Here is a 17,297-nt window from a genome sequence, read left to right on the forward strand (position 1 = left end):
TGACAAGAGTGATCAAAACAGTGGCTACCTTGGGGAGAAGCACAAGGAGGCTTCAAACCCAGAGTGTTCTCCTCCTGGTCTGGATGGTTCCCCAGGCGTGTTTGCTTGGTGAAAATTCACCATGCTGAACTTAAGACCTGTTCGTTTTTCTGGGCTAGTTCATTGAAAAATTAGTAATTAAATAAAACCAAAACTTCCTTGGAGTCCTTGGAGGCCAGTCAGAGAACAACTGGCTTAGAAAAGCAGTTACTGACCAGCTGAGCGCCCACAGTGGAAAGCCCGGGTGACCTCCCAGCTGGGCAGCACCACCGGTACTCACGAGGCTTTGATGAGCAGCTGCTCTCTCTCCTGCAGCTCCCTCTTCAGACTTTCTACTTCCACCTTGAGCTCGATGTTCTTCCAGATAAGGAAAGAAAAGAAGCAGCGTAAGACTCGAGATCTCATCGGTGGGCGAGCCGCCCCCCACACAGACGGACCCTGCAATGCTTTAACAGCAGATGTTAGACTCGAAGCCCTCATTAGCCTCAAGGCACAGGGAAAAGGGAATTATTAAACACTGGTGGTCTCAAAAGAAAGCCCTGGGTTTCTCTAGACTTGGAACAATTATGTAAATGCTGCAAGCTTCTAACAGCCAGAGCATTCAAATATCGAGGCATAAATGTCATACAAGTGAGGCTGATTTAAAAATTGTTTGCCTTCCGCCAAGCAAATTTACAGTTTGCTTTTACCATTCCAGGCAATTACTTCTGGTTGTTTATAATCATGCATGTGGTGGTTGTAGCAGTGAGAACATGCTACAGCTTAAACAAAATAAATAAAACCTGGGAACGGGTAAGTGGGAGTCCACATCATGGTCTGTCTGGCTTAGATATAAGATTTCAGGGTACTCACAAAAAAGCCACACCGCATGGAGCAGGCTGACACTAAGGGACAGTGTTCTCCAACCAGCTTTCTCTTAATTGACGGGAACAAAGTGAGACACACACCATCCTCACACACCACAACTCACGTGAGATTCAGACAGAATCTTAGACAGACAGAACACAACATGAGACAGTGGAGCAATGGTGGGCTTCTCAAACCTATCCCCTCATGTATCCCAGAGAGAATGATGAGAAGAATGCATGCAGCAGAGACAGGGGTTCAGAGTACAGAGTTCGCATTCCAAGATTCCTCTAAATTCACTCTCCTGTTTTATTTTAATAATTAGTGACAATTTTATATTCTACTCCATGACACATATATTATTTCAACTAAAAATAACCAGTCAGATGTGGTGGCATGCACCTATAATCCCAAAGACTAGGAAGGCTGAGGAAGGAGGATCACAAATCCAGCAAGATCCTCATCAACTTCGACCCTGTCTTGAAATTTTAAAAAGGACTGGGGCTGTAGCTCAGTGGTAAAATATCCCTGGGTTCAATCCCAATTACCTAATAATAATAATAATAGTAATAACAATAAGAGTTATTGATAATTATAATCTATCATTGTTATTATTTCCAGTAAAATTTATAATCTCAGAGGACATTGCTCCCTTCTTCCTGCCAAGCAGTTCTGATGGAATGAACACTCCAAGTTGAAAGTACTAACAAAATGGAAGTCTTGAACATGGGACCAGAAGGACCCACAGGTTCAAATTCCACCTGTACACTTCCCCAGAAGGAGACTACAGTCAGAGGACACTCGCTTGTTCACTCCTTCCTGTTGCAGGCACTTCCCCTGGGCCTGTGACAGAACAAACAGTGAGGACACTGGAGCAAACAAGACTGCTCCAGGCCCTGCCTTCATGCTCACAGAAGGCACAGATCTGGAGATGTGGCCTGTGCCTGTTCTCCAGCACACGGTCAGGGTGAGAAAGCCATGTTCCGCTTCTCAGACCCCTCGAGTGTCAAGTGGAAAGCACAAAGCCCACGTGCCTGGGGGCTCTGAGGGCTGACTCAGCTGGCACAGGAAGTCAACATTACCCTCTTCACTGTGCACAACAGGAACTGAAGATGTCACCTATGAGGCAGAACTTTTCCTAAAAGAAACTGACCTTTGCAATAGGCCAGGACACTGAGTGCCTCAAGTGTGGCTCTATGGAAACTGTAGAAACGCCCTCCACATGCAGCTTGCCCTTCCCAACTCTCACAAAACAGAGCTGCAGGGACCGAGTGGACTGATATGTTCTAAGAGCTCTGTTTTGTGATGAGCCAAATGGAACCCAACCTAGCAGATTTAAACATGGAGACCCGACATGGCCAATATCTTAAGTTATAATCTTAAGTTATAAATGATAGTGATTTCCAAACTAAAAGTCAGAACACTTTCTAAGTATAAAATGGACTATTAAAAGGCTATAAAAAATGAAAAAGTTCTTAAACTACCAAGAAAAGATATCTAAGTGTTGGGCACAATGACACATGCCTATAATCCCAGAGACTTTGAAGGCTGGTGCAGGAGGATTGCAAGTTCAAAGTCAGCCTCAGCAACTTATCAAGGTTCTAGGACTTAATGAGACCCTGTCTCAAAATCTTTTTTAATAAATAAAAGGCTGGGGATATGGCTCAGTGGTTAAGTACCCCTGGGTTTAATCCCTGCTACAAAAAAAAAAGAAACAAACAAACAAAGATATCTAAGACATAATTAAATGAAAAATGCAAGAAGGAACCGGCAGAACATGCTTGTTCTTATGTATAACAGGTTTACTCATACACATGCACACACACACACAATCAATCAATCAATCATATTGAGTAGATATAGGGACCCTTTCCAGTGTGTCCCTTTTCTGTTTTATGAGTTCTGAATCATGTGCACCTACCCACATAGTTAACTGGGAGGGAGGTAACTGTATCAGTCCATCTACACAGACAACAGGGGAAAAAAACAGGTGAAGCAACATGGTACACTGAGGTAAGCATATATGCACTCAAAATCTGCCTCATACCTTGCTAAATGACATCAACCAAGCTACTGATCTTCCCTGAGCATCTGTTTCCTCCCCTATAAGATGAGGATAACCTCCACTGCGCAGGGCTGTCATGAGATGCACAAACACCCAAGATGGTGCCGGACAGGTGCCTGACAGTGTGGCTTCCAATAACCCCAGAAGTTCTAAGATGCATGGCCACAATACTTACACAAAAAAAGGTTTCAGACTACTCCTTTTTCTTTCAAATTCTGATTGCATCACCATTCCCTTCAAGAAAACAGGACAGCCTTGTCATCTTTGCACCCCCACCCCTATGAAGAAAGAAAACTGTGCCTTCAGGGACAAGGGAGATTTTCAATTCCTGCAAAGGACAGTACAAGCTCTCTTCAAGAAAAGCCCATTTACGCTCCTCCACTGACATTCAAGGAGAGTTCTTTTTCCTCCTTCAAAAGTTTCCACTGGTATAAACTTCAGAGGAGAAAAGATGGAATAATTCCCAGGCCAAGGGCTAATCTACCAGAAAAAGCTAAAAACAGGAGGCACCGAAATATTGTTCATACTCCTGTCTTTTCAAGAAAGCCAAGTTCTTTTTTCAACTCTCAGAGCCAAGGTTTGTTTTCAGATAAAGATATCTAGTCAAGACTTCAAATAGGAATAAACTTTTTTTTTTCCTGACAGTTCTAAGCAAGAGCATGAGAATATAGAAGAGTCAAATCACAGGAAAAACTGACAATCCTAACTTGGGGTGGCCAAAGGAAGCCTCTATAAGACTATGCTGATAATTATCCAGCACTGACCCTGTGCCGGAGCTTTCCATCTGTCATCCCTTTTTAATCCACACAAACAACTCTATGACACAGGGATTATCACTCAACTCTGGAAACAAGCCCAGAGAGCTAAAGTGACTTGCCTGAAGTTACCCCAGTTAATTGGTAACAGTAGGACTTAAATCCAAAGCCATTCTATCATTCCACTGCCTGCTTCCAAGTAAATAATTATAAAAAGGCAACTGAGATAAAAAGACAGTGGCTCAGAATTCTGATGTTTAAGAGAGAGTAAAAGACTTCCTTAAAATTAATCATGTACCTATTTGCTTAACATGAGGGTCAGCCTAGTATCTTTATGCTCCCCGTAATCAATCCAAATCGAATGCTAGCATCTCCATCTATTCATGCCAACTCTAGGAACAAAATCAATCAAATATCTGCTTGGAATGACTGTGAGAACAGACACAGGGAAGACAGCAGAAGTGGGCCACTCACAGTTTTGTAGACGTGTTCAGTGGGGCCATCAAGTTCCTGTTGCAGCCTCTCCTCGAGGAAATAGATGCGGAGCTTCAGGTTAAAGTTTTCTTTCTTCAACTCAGTGATTTGCTGGAAAATGAGCACAGAAAGGTTATCTAAGGCAAACAAAAGGCAGAGCATCTAACTGATGAGTCCTATATTAATCCCCACAGCTTCCAAGGCTACAAAATGAATTCAAATGTTAAATACAGAGAGTTTACCTTTGCTACAGTAATGTCAACCCAGAAAATTAAGTAGGTCCCACCAGCCAAATTTGAGCATAAAAATGAATGACAGAAATGAAGAACAACTAAATAAAAAAAAATTCATGAGTCCACATGATAAGAAAGAATGAGATGGGGAAGGAAGAAAGGAAAAGGGGAGTCTCCTTTACAAAAGAAACCCAGTAAATAAATGAAGAATAACAGAAAAAGAAAATCACTATCATGCAACTTCTAAAGCAATGATTGATTCAGGTAATATAAGGCATCAGGCGAAAAATCACTGGAGAATAGGATATCAGTCCCAAAATATCCTCCCACAGATGGCTTAGTACCTACAAATGAAAAGGTACCTTTATAACTTAGAAATGTATCAGCTTAATCAAGAAAATATATCTAATATCACATTGATGGGACAAACTGACATCACGTGTCTCCTGAAATAAATCACTGAGAGCAATTAATTCTATCTAAAGTGCTCCCGTCTATAACCATTAACCCAAATCTAATGAAGAGGAGTCAATCAGACAAATTTAAGTTGAAGGACATTCTGCAAAACAACAGACCTCAACTCTTCAAACATCTTGATGACAATCTAAAGCGAAATGTGTTAGATGGAGGTTAGAGAAGCATGAGTACTACATGCAACTGAATCTCAAAAAATGTTATATGATGATAATAACAACTTGATATCAGGTTACAGCATTCTGATCTTGTAGGATAACATTCTAAGAGACCCGTTCTAAGAGACTAAAGGGAGTGTCATGATATCCATAACTAACTCTCCCTTGAGTGGGGAAAGAGGACAAAAAGGGAGAACACAAATGTAAAAATTATTAACTGTTCAATCTGGGTGAAGAATCTAGAGTGCTGTACCATTTTACAACTTTACCATAAAATTTTGAAATTTGTCAAAAATAAAAGCTTGGGGAAGGGGGGCGTATGAAGGACTGATCCTGAGAACCTACCATGTCTAAAAGCACTGGCCCACATCTGGTGTCCAGAGTCTCTCAGTCCTGAAACACACCATGAAAGCACACCACCAGCCAAGGACTGGGACTCCTACCCTATGGTGTCTCCAGTGACTGTAATCTGTCACTAAACCTCACTGTCAAAAGAAAATATTTGATTTCTTTGGATTGGTTGGTCTGCAAGATTTTCTGGGAGGGCTAACCTAACTCCAAGAACAGAATACGCACTAAAGCACCTCCCTCAAATGTTTATATCTGCATGCTTAAATAGCTAAATCTTCTCCGAGTCCTTCCACCGTCCCCCACATTCTCCTTCTCTGCTTCATTTTTTACCTCTGAGTCTCTGCCTCACGAAAAAGATACCCTTCCTTAGCACCGCAAGAAAGAGAATGACAGAGGCACAGGCTAAGCAGGGACTGAAAGTCAGTCCAGGGTAGTGGTTACCTTTAGAGACAAAAAGTGGATGGCATTTGGAAGGAGCCACAGAGGAGACATCTGGGTACTGAATGGTCCATTTCTTGTCATTGGTGACGGTTACAGTATATGATCTTTCTTTGATAAGTCATTGAACTAGTTCACACATGTATATGTTCCCATATGTATGTCATACTTCACTTTTAAAAGTTTTTAAAGTCAAAAAGTCCATGGTTAATTTAAATTATTAATGAGGCTGGGGTTGTGGCTCAGTGGTAGAGTGCTTGCCTAGCATGTGTGAGGCACTGGGTTCAATTCTCAGCACCACATATAAATAAATTAAAGGTCTCATTGACAACAACAACAAAATTTATTTTAATTTAAATTATTAAAAGTCAACTAGTTCATCATTAAGTAAATTATAATATATCCACTCAATGTAATACTATAAAGTCACAAAAAAAAGAGTGAGAGACCACTTGGCTTATTCATTATTATCAAGATGCATTGTTAAATAATACCATGGCATAGATTCTATAGGGCAGGTTACTATTTAAATACAAGGCAGGGGAAGGAGGGTGTAAGTGGGGAAAGGAAAGATGTTAATCAAAGGGACAAAGTTTCAGTCGGAAGTAATAAGCTCTAGTGATCTACTGCACAGAATGTGACTATAATTAAAAACACGCTGTATATTCAGGGCTATGAATGCATGCTTACTGGCTTGATACAATGGCATTCATCTGGCAGTATGCTCTATACCCTTTTTATCTCTTAAATTTAAATTCCTTAATAAAAAATAAAATAAATTTGAAGTAATAATAAATGAATACAGTCTTTTTAAGACTATTTATATTATGTAAAGAGAGCTGATGTTTACTAACCCAGTGTCTGCCCACACTGTAAGTCATGTGTCTGTTGTCCCCTTCCCATTCACAAAGTCGCTACTCAAGATCAGTTCTCAGCCAAACCAGAAAGACGAGGGGCTTTGTGACAATACTAAGTTCAATGTACATGTTACACACTGAATCCTAGACATGCTACCCCTCTGAGCCTTGGTTTCTTCATTCTAACATAAGGATAATAAAGTCAAGTTCAGGTTTTTGTGAAAAGAAGATAAATGCACTTGACTATATCAAAAGGGAAAACCTTTTAAAGGCCTAGGATATTTCCAAGAGGTAAAACCATGATCCAAGCCACAGGATGAATAGTCTCAAAATGAATAGAAAGATATAAAGTCTCAGTCAAGAAACATAAAAGAGAGCCAAACAGAAATTTTTAGACTGAAAAATACAAGAACCAAATAACAAGTTGAGTAGATGGGCTTTAAAAAAAATGGAGATGAACTTGAAAAGAGATCAACAAGACCCATCCAATATGAAAACAAAGGGAAAAGAAAACTTGAAACAAATTAGCCCAGCCTCTGTGACAACCACCAAAGATCCAACATTCACCACAGTGTCTGAAAAAATAGACGAAAAATTGGTGAAAGAGTGCAGTAATATATAGAAAAAATATTTGAAGGAATGATACTTTTCAACTTTCTGATTTTGGAAAAAGGCATAAGATATGCAGACTCAAGGAGCTTACTAAACACTAAACAAAATAAGCTCAAAGAAACATACCCTCACACACTGATGAACACTGAAGAAAGACCCAAAACAACTCTCGAACGCCTGAGGAAACTGATGTATTACACATGGGGAAGGAACAATGATTCAAACGACAGCTGACCTTTCCATCAAAACTATAGGGGCTATGTACTAGTATGTATGATGTGCCAAAATACATTCTACTGTCATTATAACTAAAAAGAACAAATTAAAATTATTTTTTTTTAAATACAGGGGAAGGGGGAAATATTAAACTGCTCAAAGAAATCACCATGCAGAATTTTATATCCACCAAAAATATCCTGAGAAAGAAAGGTAAAATGAAGACATTCTCAAATTAAGGGAAAGCAAATAGGTACATTGGCAATGACTGTTCTGAAAGAAATGATAAAGGAAGTGTTTCAGACTGAAGGGAAATGATACCAGAAGAGAATGCAGAACTCTGGAAATGGAAGAAAGAAAAACAAATGGTAAATATCTGGATACCTAGCTCTTTAAAACATCTATATATGACAGTTGAAAACAAAATTATAACAGGATCAGGTGGGGTTTTCAGTGTATGTTGATATAATACATACTGGAAATGAGCAGTAGTAAAGCTCCTTGTATGTGTAGATGTGTGTAGTAACCTCAAAAGTACCGACTTAAAATTTGTAATCTTTTTAAAAAAACTATACAAATAGATATGTTCCAAAAACAATTACATAAGTCTAAATGGAATATAAAATAATTCAAATAATCTAAAGGGGGTTTGAAAAGGGAAAAAGAAGAATGAAAAATAGGTCTAAATCAAAACACTTTCATACATATTAAATGTAAATGGAATAAACAGACCAATTAAAATACAGAGATTGTAAGAACAGATTTTAAAAATAGTTTTATGCCACCCACAAGAAACTCACTTTAAATATAATGATAGAGATAGGTTAAAAGTAAAAGAATAGCTGGGTGCAGTGGCACATGCCTGTAGTCCCAACGGCTCAGGAGGCCAAGGCAGAAGCAAAAGTGAAGCACTAAGCAACTCAGTGAGACCCTGTCTCTACATAAAATGCCAAAATGGGCTAGGGATGTGGCTCAGTGGTTCAGTGTCCCCGGGTTCAATCTCCAATATCCCCCCAAAATAAATAAATAAATGAAAGAATAGGAAAAAATGTATTCCATGTGAACACCAAATAAAAGAAAGCTCAAATGGCAAATAATACCAGAAACTGTAGAGTACAACGCAAAGAGAATTATTCAAGGACCCAGAGGGACATTACATAATGAAAACTCTATGGTCCTAATGTACACAAACCTAATACCATGCCTTCAAATTCATAAAGTAAAAACTAATAGAACTGAAGGAGGAAATGGACAATAACTCAAGTATATTTGGTGGTATCAATACTCCTCTTTCATCAATCCACCAACAGGATCTGACTTACATTTATAAAATACTACCCAGTAACTAAGCAAGCATGGAATACTTATAAGATATCCTGGGTCACAAAACAAACTTTAACAGATTTAGAAGAACTGAAACCAAACTATGTTCTCTGACCATAACGAAACTAAACTAAAAATCAATAACAGAAAAAAAAAAAAAATAACTGAACAATCTACAAACACTTGGACATTAAATGACACATTTCTAAACAATTCATTGATCAAAGAGGAAGCCTCAAGGGAAATTAGGAGACATTTTGAATTAAACAAAAATGAAAATACAATATATTGAAATTTGTAGAATGCAGCTAAATCAATGCTCCGGGGAAATTGATACTATCAAATGCTTTAGAAAAGAAGGAAGGCCTCAAATCAATCTAAACTTCTACCTTGAGATGCCAGGAAAAGAGCAAACTGAACAGAAAGCAAACTGAGCAGAAAGAAAGATACAATAAACTTCAGAAATCACTGAAATGGAAAACAGAAAAACAATGGAGAAAAATCAATTTTAAAAGCAGGTTCTTTCAAAATGATCAATGAAATTCATATAACTCTGGCAAGACTGGCAAAGAACAAAGAAGATACAAATTACTAATATAAAGAATGAAAGAGGGCTGGGGCTGTAGCTCAGTGGCAGAGCGCTTGCCTAGTATGTGTGAGGCACTGGGTTCGATTCTCAGCACCACATATAAATAAATAAAATAAAGGTCCATTGACAACTAGAAAAAATATTTTTTAAAAAATGAAAGAGGGCTGGAGTATTGCTTAGTAGTAGATCACTTGCTTAGCATGCATGAGGCCCCGGGTTCAATCCCCAGTACCACAAAAAGGAAAAACAAAAGATGAAAGAGGACCCATCAACACAGATCCATGACAATTCATAAAGAAAGAAATACTGCACACAACTCTGCACATAAATTAGACAACTTAAATAACAATTTCTTGAAAGTCACAATTTTTCAAAATTCAAATAAAAACTAACTTGATGTATTTTTTTTAGTTGTAGAACACAATATCTTTATTTTATTTATTTATGTGGTGCTGAGGATCAAAGCCAGTGCCCCATGCATGCAAGGCAAACGCTCTACCACTGAACCACAATCCCAGCCCTTTATGTATTTATTTTAAAATTTGATTTTTGTACTTAAAAGTCTTATTAAAAAGAAAACTTCAGATGTACATGATTTTATTAGTAATTTCTACCAAATCTTTATAAAGAAAAAAAAACAATACCAAGTCTACCCAATCTTCTCCAGAAAACAGAAAATGAGGACCAGGTATGGTGGCACATGCCTGAAATGGGGGTCTGAGGCAGGAGAGTCACAAGTTCAAAGCCAGGGCTAACGTTGTGGCTCAATGGTAGAATGCTCGCCTAGCATGTGTGAGGCACTAGGTTCAATCCTCAGCACATAAAAATAAATAAATAAAGTTAAATAAAATAAAGGTATGTGTCCAACTACTACTGAAAAAAGTATTTTAAAAAAAAAAAAAGTTCAAAGCCAGCCTCAGCAACTTGGTGAAACCCTAAGCAACTTAGCGAGACTCTGTCTAAAAATAAAAATAAAAAATAAAAAGGGCTGAAGATATATCTCAGTGGTAAGCACCTCTGGGTTCAATCCCCAGTACAAAAAAAAAAACAGAAGATGAGGAATCCCGCTTTATTACAAAAGGCTGTGTGTTTATATAGGTCTAAGGAGAGGTCGCAGGGCTAAGGTAGATAACGGGTCGCCCGTTTATTGGCAAGCTCTTCCATATGTCAGTTCCGGAGCCCAAGAAGTTAATTCTTATTGGGGCTAAGGTTTCCCACCAGCAGGATTTGAACATTGGCGCCGGTGGAAGAAAAAAAGAGGAGAAAGAGGGTCGTTAGGCGCCATGTTGGGGTTTTTCTCTGGGATGCTGCTGCCGTTATGTTTTCCCAACACTTTCCACATGTTTTTATGAAAGCAGCACTACTCTAATACCAAAACTAGAAAGAAATATTACAGGAAAACTGTCCACCAAAGCCTTCATGAACATAAGCAGAAAATCTTCAACTAAATTTTGGTAAACTGAGTAAAATTATTAATGCATTATGAGTGGACTTTATCCCTGCAGTGCAAAGCTAATTCTCTACCTGAATGTCAGTCCACGTAATCTACTGCTATGGTTTAGACGTGGTGTCCCCCAAAAGCTCATGTGTGAGATAATGCGAGAAGGTTCAGAGGATAAATGATTAGGGGTTGTAAGAGTGTTGACTCAACCAGTGAATTAATCCCCTGACAGGGATTAACTGAGAGGTAACTGAAGTGGTAGGGTGTGGCTGGAGGAGGTGGGGCATGGGTTGTGGCTTTGGGGTACATACTTGTATCTGGCAAGTGGAGTCTCTCTGCTTTCTGATCATCATGTGAGCTGCTATCCTCTGCCACTCTCTCTGGCCATGAAGTTCAATCTCACCTCGAGCCCTGAGGAATGGAGCCGGCCTTCTATGGACTAAGATCTCTGAAACCGTGAGCCCTCGAATAAACTTTTCCTCCTTGTTCTGGTCAGATATTTTAATCACAACAGTGAAAAATCTGACTGAAACAGCCCCATACCAACAGAATAAAGAATAAAAAATAATAAGATCTTATTAATAGATGCAGAAAAAGCATAGGATAAAACCCATTCATGGGGGGGAGGAAATTATAGCAAACTATTAAGTAAAGGAAATTTCATTAATCTGCTAAGGCATCTACAGAAAAAGCCATACATCTACTAAAAACAATACATGTTTAACTAAAGATTAAAAAAAATTGAATTTTTTATCTGCCCTAAAGTCAATAATAAGGAAAGGAGATCCACTCCCACAATTCCTGTTCTACTTTGTATCTGAAGATCTGAACAGCAATGTGACAGTAGAAGAAATACAGATGGTAAATAGGTGTAAGAAAAGATTTTAAACACCTCAGCTTTTAAGGAAATACAAATTAAAATGACAATGAAATGCCAATACACACCTATTAGAATGGCTAATTTTTTTTTTAATTGACCAAATGCTGATGAGAATGAGAACAAATGGAAACCTCCTTTGCCCACAGGAATGCAAAATTTTTCATGCCAGAAAATCCTTTGGCAGCTTCTTACCAAAAACCTACAATTACCATGTGACTCAGCAATACTAGATGTTTATCCTAAAAAAAAAAAAAAAAAATAGGAAAACCTGAGGTCACACAAAAACCTGCACCCAGATGTTTACTGCAGCTTTATTATTAATCACGAAAGCCTGGTAAGAACCCAAATGTCTTTCACAGGGTCAATGGACAAATAGTGCACATTGATAATAGGAAAGTCCTCAACTACCAGGTCCCACACAAGGACATAAAGGAGTTTCAGAGACTTGTGGAGACAAAGAAGCCAGTCTCAAAAGAATGCCTACTGTGTGATTCCATTTAAGTGGCATTCTGGGAAAAGCAAAATTATAGGGATGGAAAAACAGAACATTAGTTGCCAAGAGGTTTGGGGCAAAGAGAGGGTTTGACCGCAAAGAAGCACCAGAAGAAACCGTCTTGGCAGTATGGAACTGGTCTTTATTCTGATTGTGGTGACGGTTACATGAGCCTAGAACTGTCCACATACACACCAAAAAAATACCTTGATTATGATAGTAATTAAGACACATTTGTCAAAATTCATAGAACACTTAAAATTGGTGATTTTATTTTATGTGAATCACACCTTAATAAAGTTGTTTAAAAAGATAACTAAAATAAAATATAGAAAAATGTGAATAGCCACACTGGATGCTAGTACCTCTCCACATATACACACTCATTGGGTATTTTTCAGCATTTTAAAAAGTAACGTTAATGGCATATAATATTTTTGAATAAACATGGTTTAGGACTGGATTAAAGAAAATGATAAGCATATTCTACATTCGGCGTATTTTCAAACAGTCTGCCCTTGGCCCTCTCATTAGCACTGCTTAAGATTTCAATTTTGTGGCTAACAAGAACAGCACAAGAAACAATTGGTAGGCTCATTAAAGCCTCCTCTTAAATGTTTTAAGGAAACAGCACATAAAACATTCATTCAAACAAAAAAGCCTATCCCACCAGATGCTTCCTATAAAGAAACCTTATTCTATTACTCAGCTACCAATAAAATATTTATGGCAGTTGCTTAGAATACCCACATTGTACATAATGCTAAAATTCTTCTTAACACTTGAAGGAATATTTGTCCTATTTATAGGTAAAGAAGTTTAAAAAAACATAAGAGAAAAGCAAATATGCCTTCAGAAGGTCACACAAATGCCAGAAAAGCCCAAATGAATAAAAAGAAACGCAAGCAGCACGTTTTCCACGTGGCCAGCCGTCAGCTAGGCGCACCATCACTTCTCAGTCTCCTCTGCTGGGCTGGGGACCTTTCCAAATGCTTCCACACACCCTCTACTTTCCCATCACAGATATGGCCACTCTGCACTGCACCTTAGTTACTGCCTTTCTAGCTACCCCTCTCAGAGATGGGGAGACACAGCCATCTTGCACATTCCAGTCAAAAACACAATAGCCAATGGATGGATGGACAGACTCCTAAGAATTTCTCATGGCAGTATATGTCATGAGACCCACATGGGCTTCAGAGTCAGGTCAGTCCACATCACTGTCCTGCTTAAACCTTCCATTGTTTTCTCACATCACTGTTAGAATCAAACTCCCTGCCACTGCCACAAAGAGCTACAAGATCTAGCTCCTGCTGCCTCTCCAGCAGGTTCACAGTGTTCCAGCCTCACTGGCTTCCTTTCTGGTCCTCAAAAGCCAAGCCCTTGTTGTCCTTCAATGCTCTTCCTGTAGCAAAAGCCAGGTGGCTGGGTCTCATCCCTCCCATCTCAGCTCAACTATCACTGCCAAACCACCCGGTCTCAAGCGGTGCCCATCTCTGCCCACCATGTCACTCTCCAACACACAGCTCTTTTTTCTAACAAGAACTGTTCACAATCTGTATTCACCTTATTTATTTACATGTTTCATTTGGGGGTAGGGGGTAGTACCAGGGATTGAACTCGGGCACTTGACCACTGAGCCACATCCCAGCCCTATTTGGTATTTTAGAAACAGGGTCTCATTGAGTTGCTTAGCGCCTTGCTTTTGCTGAGGCTGGCTTTGAACTCGCAATCCTCCTGCCTCAGCCTCCCAAGCCACTGGGACTACAGGCGTTTGCCACCACGCCCAGCTTACATGTTTCTTATTTATTATCATGTTTGTTCCATGAATATAATCCCTCCTTGGGCAGGAACTTAATCTTTCATGGCTGTTTTCTCAGAGGTTTTTAGCAGAGAATTGGGAACACAGTAGACACTCGACCACCATTTGTAAATGAGTGAATAAATTAATGAACAATGCAGATGACCTTACTCAAGTTCACTGTGCACCTCAGTTCTTTCATCCATAAAAATGGAATTATAAAAATGCCTATTTCATAGAGTTACTATAAGAATTAGAAGAAATGAACCAGAATGTTTAGTAGCGTACCTAGCACAGCATAAGAATTTAAACCAGATTAATATTTTCCTCATGTGTACTTTTCCCTTTACGAGAACAAGTTTAAGAGAGGAAAAGAAACTTGAAGTGGAAGAATTGAAAACAACTTACCACACAGTAGGAATAAACACCCAAAAATATAAAACCCACCAAGTATGACTTAGAAACATAATGCTCAAAAGTCCGCCCAAGCAAGGGCTGTGTCTGCCAATCCCAGCCCTCGGAGCCCAGGGGTTACTGAGGACTGCGGCCATCTGAAACGGAACATCCCAGCATGGTTGAGGATGCTGCTTTCTGAAGCTGGAGAGAGGGAGAAATTTTACAGGAGCTCCTGGTCAGTCGTTCTAACTTCTGTCCCCAACCCCTCCTACTCCCACTCTGTCAAAAACCTAGCCTAGCCTCATGCTCCATCCAAAAGGGAAGAAAAATTCAAACCCACAACATAAAAAAGAATTGGGCAGGGTTCGGTGGCACACAACTATAATCCCAGCAGCTTAGGAAGCTGAGACAAGAGGATCACAAGTTCAAAGCCAGCAGCAGCAAAAAGCAAGACACTGAACGACTCAGTGAGGCCCTGTCTCTAAATAAAATACAAATAGGGCTGGGGATGTGGCCCAGTGGCTGAGTGCCCCTGAGTTCAATCCCCAGTACCCAAAAAAAAAAGAATCAGGGCAACTCCAACCAGCCCTGCATCGACTAAAATCTAAGCAAGCTGCCTAACTCTGGGTTTTAGCCAGCTTTTTCAGTGCTGTGACCAAAAGGTCTGACAAGAACAATTAAAGGAGGAAAAGGTTATTTGGGGACTCATGGTTTCAGGTGTCTCAGTCCATAGATGGCTGGCTCCATTTCTTAAAGCCCAGGGTGAGGCAGAACATCATGGCGGAAGGGTATGGTGAAGGAAAGCAGTTCAGAACATGGCCAGCAGAAAGCTCTGTTCAACAGGACAAAATATGTATCCCACAGGCACAACCGGGACCCAGTGCCTCCAGCCACACCCCATCTGCCCACAGTTACCATCCAGGTAATCCCTATCAGGGGATTAATGTACTAAGTAGGTTAAAACTCTCTAACCCAATTGTTTGACCTCTAAACTTCCTTGCATGTTCTCACACATGAGCTTTTAAGGGACACCTTACATCTAAAACATAACACTCTGGCTATCATCTTCACCAGCTTGCAAGAGCCTGGGCTCCAAAGCAGAAGCCCGCCCTACCAGATCACCTTTCCCTAGACAGCAGGGCCAGCAGCAAGGGTTCTGGGGGCAGCAGAAACTGACTCAACTCCCAGTCTTGCTACTTGTGAGTCCTGTGACCTTGGGAAGACTATTTAACATCTTAAAGCCACTGTTAACTCTTCTATAAAATGAGGATAAAATCAATTACCTCACAGGGGTGTTGTGACAACTAATGAGCTAAGTACCTGGCCCAGCCCAGCACTTAGCAAGCGGTAAACATGGTGTGGCTTTAAAAAGGAATCCATGTCTCACTTCAGCTGATCTTTGGGTTGCCAATAATCTTTCACTCTCTTTGCAAGTACAAAAACTGTGAGACCTCACTTAGGCAAACAAAAATCATGTACTCTTGCTGTCCCAAATCCAACAATACTGCACGTAAGGTAGTTCTACCAACACAGTCAAATGAGGACAATCTGGAATGAGTTTGTGAAGCCAACATTGTCCCTGGTGATCATCAGGAACACTGTTACTAGGCAAATATCTATTTACTAACAAACAACACTGTAGCAATAACAAATTTTTTAAATGGAACCCAAACAATGCCTGGCATATAATTGCCTTATGAAATCTACTCTTTTCATAAGCTTTTCAGTCTCTGATCAGGAATATACCTTTTTGTAGAATTATAACTGAATTTGTGAGCAGGAGCAATAGTAGAATGAATCGGACATTATTACCCTGTGTGCAAATATGACTATATGAACTGTGTATCTCTACATCATGTTTGAGAAGTCATACTCATTTATGTATGATGTGTCAAAATGTATTCTATTTTCATGTATAATTAGAACAAATAAAAAATATAATAAAAAATAAGTGAACTCGTATATTCCATTGCTTTCACTTAAGATTACATCTTAAGTATTTTTCATATTGTTGCAGAATTACACTTAAGTATCACTTAAAATGATTGCACTAAAAAAAAGCCCAGTGAATTGATTAAGAGTCACATAACCATTTCTCTACTGAGCACTAACTAATGGACTCAGAGTGCTGCAGCAGGAACTGTAAAGGCTTTACAATCAAAAAGACAAGGTTTAACTTGACTTCTTTTAGCTTCTCAGTCAAATCAAGCTCATGGGCAAATAATTCATCTTTTCAACCTCAGCTTCCTCACCTGTGAAACACCCTCAACCAATCTTGTTACAGGAAGTCAGCAATGACAAATGTAAAACACAGTTCCCCCATTCCCAGTGTTTCACAGTTATATACACAGTGTGGCAAACAAACACCTTCATGAACAGATCTTTTCCTTCCACCAGGTTGTTTCTTTAGGAGACAATTTTCCCCAAAATAGATTACTGAGCTCAAGAGCAATTTTATTTTTATGACTATTAAAATCTGTTTCCAAATGGCCTTCAAAAAGATTGTAAAAACGTACTCTGCCCAGGCCACCATCTGGCCAGGGTTTTGGAGGGCATGGCCAAACGTGCAGAGGTACAGGGACTCAGGAGTTCAATCTAGTGAGCAAAGGCCAGGCTCCCACACAGACCTATAACTCCTCTAGTCACCACCGACAGCCACCCCAGCCCTGGGCCAAACCTATTCCAAGTGCAGGACTCTGTCCGCAAAGCCCTCTGTGTGCAGAGGGGCTGCGACCTCACTGCCAGCTACAGACCTGTTCCTCAGCATCTTCCACTGCTCTGCTCACCCCCATTCTTCCTCTCCTGGCTTATTCCAAACAGCCCCCCACCCCAGTCTCCCACCCTCACCTCGCCTGG

The 17,297-nt window shown here is 39.7% G+C and overlaps 1 protein-coding gene across 5 annotated transcripts in view; it reads right to left on the minus strand.

The window, feature by feature from the left end:
* Positions 1–17,297, minus strand: part of Cdk5rap2 (CDK5 regulatory subunit associated protein 2) — a 185,962-nt gene that overhangs the window by 149,574 nt on the left and 19,091 nt on the right. For all 5 annotated transcript variants that reach the window (XM_071600877.1, XM_027945288.2, XM_071600875.1 and 2 more), the window contains exons 4-5: positions 4,180–4,290; positions 320–396 (exon numbers count right to left, since the gene is read on the minus strand). In XM_071600877.1, coding sequence (XP_071456978.1) covers positions 320–396; positions 4,180–4,290 — 188 coding nt within the window. The remainder of the gene's footprint in view (positions 1–319; positions 397–4,179; positions 4,291–17,297) is intronic.

This window comes from Marmota flaviventris, chromosome 13 (assembly GCF_047511675.1).
Source record: "Marmota flaviventris isolate mMarFla1 chromosome 13, mMarFla1.hap1, whole genome shotgun sequence".
In the NCBI taxonomy this organism is placed as follows: domain Eukaryota; kingdom Metazoa; phylum Chordata; class Mammalia; order Rodentia; family Sciuridae; genus Marmota; species Marmota flaviventris.